The 5032-nt window shown below is 49.0% G+C and overlaps 1 protein-coding gene across 1 annotated transcript in view; it reads left to right on the top strand.

Annotated features, from left to right (window-relative positions):
- Window positions 1-5032, top strand: part of FPGT (fucose-1-phosphate guanylyltransferase) — a 27396-nt gene that overhangs the window by 16963 nt on the left and 5401 nt on the right. The window contains exons 2-3 of the mRNA XM_026853838.1: window positions 4634-4694; window positions 4778-4885. Coding sequence (XP_026709639.1) covers window positions 4634-4694; window positions 4778-4885 — 169 coding nt within the window. The remainder of the gene's footprint in view (window positions 1-4633; window positions 4695-4777; window positions 4886-5032) is intronic.

The following is a 5032-nucleotide window of genomic DNA, read 5'->3' as shown; positions in this document are numbered from 1 at the left end:
GGGCCAGGCGGAAACCCCGCACAGATAAACCCCAGGCTACCCCGTCCGCATCCGCCAGTGTCTTGTCCGATTCAGGGAGCGCGGATGAAGCTCTAAAGACAATTCCTAAAAGATCTCTGTGCCTGCCACTTGGCCCCAGGGCCACGGCGATGGCCCCAGCCTCTCAGTCCACCTCTCGGGGGGCACCAAAGGAGACAGCAACGGCACTGAGCCCGGCTCGGAGCAGAGCCCAGCACTGAGCCCGGCTCAGAGCAAACCCCAGCACTGAGTCCGGCTCAGAGCAGAGTCCGTCACTGGGCCTGGCTCGGAGCAGAGCCCCAGGGAGAGCCGGCAGGCAGGCTGCTCTAACGGCACAGCGCAAGGCCAGGGCCATTTCCCTGCATCTAGAGACGGGACCCCACAACTGGAACCTGGTGCAAGTTCTGTGAAAAGCTCAAACTGGGAAGATCGGCTGGCTTAACGCATACAAAGACGTCACAGATGACCGGTTCCACCAAAGGATGTGCCAGGAGGTGCAAACAAACATGAGGAACAAAAGAATTAAGAACTTAGTCTGAGCCAAGTGGACTCCAACTATTCAGTTCAGCCTTGTTCTTAATACATAAACGCTTCTGAAAAAACAGGGCTGTGCAGTTCTACCACCTCACCTTAAAAACATTATGCAGCCACATCAAATAAACATTTCTGGTAACGGTAACAGATCCCTAATCCCATTAGGTTGAACACATTTCAAAAAAATATCGTGTTAATGACTCTGTAATCAAACAAGAGCCAAGCAATTAGGAAATTATCCTCACAACTGAACCTTTCAGAGAGCAGCATGCTACGGGCTGTCTTCCCTCTCTAGCAACAGGAGGGATGTCAGGAAGACAATGGCAAAACGATTTGTCAGAAGTTTCCAGCTCCCAACGATTTCTTCATCAGAAATTAGATAATAACCCAGCGCTTTGAGGGAGGAAGTGCCATTAACAACAACATGCCTACTGGCTATTTTCAGGCTCAGGGGGGTACGGAACAAGGTGAGGCCTCTCAGATCAGGACTGGAAGATAATGGATGCATATCAGCCATCTTTCCAGTTTCATTAGCATGAAGATACAGCAGACTTAATTACTTCGTGCCTTCCCAAACGCTAGACGTGGAGCATGCCATATCTGAACTAATGATGAAAATTCATCCTTTGGGAAAACTGAATTTATCAACACCTAAGACTATAAACCATCACTCACAGGCCAGCTCAACACTGGGATAAACACCGGTCAGCTTACAGCCTGGCCCAGGGCCGGGCCCGGCCCTCCCGGCCGCGGGACGATCACCCGAAGCCCAGCGGGCACGCAGCAGACACCAGGCACCCCGAGCCACGCGGCGCCAGCCTCTTGCACACCCAGCAAAGCTGGACTTACTGCAAACCGTTCACCACACCGGAATTTTGGATTAGGTTGTTCTAAGCGGCGTCACAAAATTTTCCTGTTTCTGTCTTATTCTGTCTCGTTTGATGTCCAACACACATAGAGCTCAAGGAATGAAATGTGAAACTGCAGATTGAAGTTCAGCTTTTGCTCCAAGAACTGAAAGATTAAATAACAGCAGATTAAAACTGAGAATGGGAAAGCGTATATCAAGTATCTACAGGAAAACCGTCAGTTGGGGGACAGGGGAAGCAGCAGATCCCTCCCCGGTTCAACCATTTACAGAGAGACAGATGAAGCGCTTCAACGCACTGCAGCAACAATAAATCATTACCAGCCAGTACGTAAGCTGTCCTACAGACTTCTCCTATTGTTTATTGATGGCATTGGAAGCATGTACAAAATACCCACAAGAAGTTTTATCATTTCCTCAGCAGAGCAAAGAGGTTATTTTCAAGCTACAGCCCTTAAGCCAAACGCATTTCCATACTGAAAAATCTTGAATTCACACGTAAGTATCCGTGTTGTCACCTTCACCCTTCCCACTCATTTACAAAGGAAGGGAGAGCTCAGACGCTGGAACTCCTGGCATCAGGCCTTCTCACCAAGCAGCGGGGTAGGCACGGGAAAGACACGTGCCTTTTTATCACAAACGGCAAAAATTCTGTGAGCCCAAGAAGCAGCCGCTTGTTCCTAGTGAAAAAAATTAATATACTCACTCAGAAGAGTTTCCCTCATGAAGAACTCATACTTTATTCAAAATATATATTGCTCCTCAGGAATACAATTACACAAGTGTAAATACAAACCAACTTCATTTTTGCATCTTCACGTATTATTCACCCAACGTGGATGGAGCCCCAGCCCAGCACCAGGTGAATCAGTATTCACAACATCGTTATTTCAGAGGATGGATATTTTAAGTGACAAAACAATACAGCCAATGCCCCACATTCCTTAGATACAGCCCGTGTAACTGAACTGTGACCAGACCTCCTAACTTCCTTACAACAGACTCTGACCAGCAGCCTGTCGACAATCAAGTATCAGATTTTTTTGAAGCGGAAACAAGGAGTTTCCCTTCAGTGTTCAGCGAACTTCCTCCTGATAAGCTCTCTGCTTTGATTCATCCCTCAGAGATCCGGGAAAAGCAGCATACAAAGACTCCATGAAAAGCTTGGGGTTCAGCTTTAAAAGGAGAATTTCAGATAACCAAAGGAAAAATGCAGGCATTTGTTACAACACTGCGTCTGAAGTCCCGCGTGCCCACAGGGCAGAGCAAAGCCCAGCAGCACTGACTGTTTCGGTAAGCAGCAGCGCTGTGCTCCCGACACCCCCGCGGCACACCGCAGCCCGGACGCCACACCAAGCACCCCGCTAACCCCTGGCACCCTTCCACTGTGCTCCCGTTTTATTCACTCAGCAACTGTCCAGCACAAACACAGCGGGCTGTGCATTAACCCGTTCTCTCTGCTCGAGAGAGGGGCCGCATCTCGGGCTCTTCACGGAAGGAGAAGGGGCACCCCTCCGTCAGGGGGGGTGAGGGACCCCTCAGCTGCACACACCACGCGGGAGCTTTCTGCTGCCTTGAAACCACCATTTCCATAGAAAAACCCAACGTGGGGACTTACACTTAGTTAAATACACCACGGTGTAAGGAGTTTTGCTCTACTATCGCTCTCCTGGGAGCCTCTGCCAAGAGCAGGCAGTGAACAGCTCTGCTTTCCGCGCGCAGACAAAGCGCACACCTGTGCAGTACTGCCGCGCGGTATGGACGGAAATCTAGTATCTCCTGGAACCAGCTATCCGGTTAAGTGATTATAAAATACTGCTATTAAAAGTACGAATAACCACACGACTGAAATAATTTCACAATAAATTATTCCCATGAAGAGTTGAATCCAGTAATTACTCCAGACTTGGATTATCTTAGCGAGCGCAAACAGCAGCATTTGCGTTAGGAAGTCTGAGTAATGATGGAAAAGTTCAAAACACAAATTCTGTTGAACTGCAGCAATATTTCATTGCAAGCATTAGGGTCCCAATTATAGCTTCAAAGGCTTGCTGCAGTTAAAAAGAAATTGGCATTATTGTCAGTAAACCATTAATTACTTTGTATCTCTAGCAGCTTCCTCGGTGACTTGTAAATGAGCATGTATTTTTAATCACTCTGTGAAAACTGTGTCAGCAATCAGCGGTGCGGGAGTTACAAGACACCTCTCCTGAACTTATTATATATGGTGTCACAGGACGCACGAGTCAGAGATTGACAGCACAGTCAGCAAGGGGGGATCTACCACAACACAATAAAAAGATTTCCCAGCTTCAATTCCTTTTTTTCCAACCCAGAAAGCAGGGATTGTCCCGTGGCCAGTAACTCCTCCTCAGGAAGGGGACCCAGGAGGGCTGACTGGTTAACGCGTGAGGGCTCCCAGCTCCAGCAAGCGCCACTCACTCTTTTGATTTAAGGCAGAAAACATTTGCTCGATGTCTAGGGCACTTTTTAGTGTAATCGGGGCGATGCAGTTTTTAATTGGTCTCATGAAACGCATCTGACTGACAGGGTGTAAGGAACTTTTTGGACTTTTAGTATGTCTCAACATCGCTGTCTCCACGACGACCACTTCCTGACTCAGCATAAAGGAGCACATCTTGAAGGAAACACACAGTCCCCGACGAAAACCACATCCGCCCTAGACGAGGACACCAGCAGTCCCCCATCGAGCTGTGCCTACGCGTGAGCCGGGTGGAGGGAAAACCACGGTGAGACAGATCGGCCCCTCGCCAGCACGACCACCATGGACACCCGGGCATGCGTGCACGGAGGACCACGGGGTGGCACCTACAACAATGACCCCTGTGGAAATGGGCGGGCAAACTGTGGGGACAGGGACTATAAAAAAGACAGACTGTACTCCTTGGAAGAGGGAAACCAACTTGTAGAGGGAAACCAGCTAGAAGAGGGAAACCAACTTGGAGAGGGGAACCAACTCAGAGCCAGGAACATGGAGCACCATCGGACCGACAGAACATCGCCGGATCCCTGGTCGTGGTGGTGGTAATTAGTTGTGCCTCTACCGTGTTCTTGCTTAGGGATTCCGACCTTTTCCTTTCTTTTCCTCTCTGTCCTATCGCTCTAATTAGTTGTTATAGAAAATAAAGTTTATAAGGTTATGCAGCATCGGACCTCGTTTGTGTCTTAATCTCACTCTCGGGATTGTTTAAGAACCCTCCCCGATATCGGATCGGGACACAGGGTTCATCACTAACGCCACGTTAACCGGCAGGTAAGAAACTGCGCTAACACCCCCGTTAACAGCAGCAACTCTTCACCTGCGGTAACCAACCCGTGTCTTTACGCTGCACTTAGGATCCGGGAACTTTCTGTCATTTTCTCAAGAGTCGTCGTCAGCAATGAAAACTCAACACGAAGAAAAGAGCACAAGCACAGTTCTAACAAAGCAGACTGCTCCTCAGAGTAAGCAGAGCCCGCGAGGCGGGCGGAGGCCTTGGGGTGCGCAGGCTCTGGTTGGGGCTGTCAGCGCAAGCATCGCAGGGGAGTCTCTGGCAAAGCAGCAGCCAAGTGTTCACCTCTTTTTTTTTTTTTTTTTTTTTTTTTTTTAAA

Source organism: Athene cunicularia (assembly GCF_003259725.1).
Source record: "Athene cunicularia isolate RWA chromosome 8 unlocalized genomic scaffold, athCun1 chr8_part1, whole genome shotgun sequence".
NCBI lineage: Eukaryota > Metazoa > Chordata > Aves > Strigiformes > Strigidae > Athene > Athene cunicularia.
This window is presented reverse-complemented; position numbering and strand designations above follow the sequence as displayed.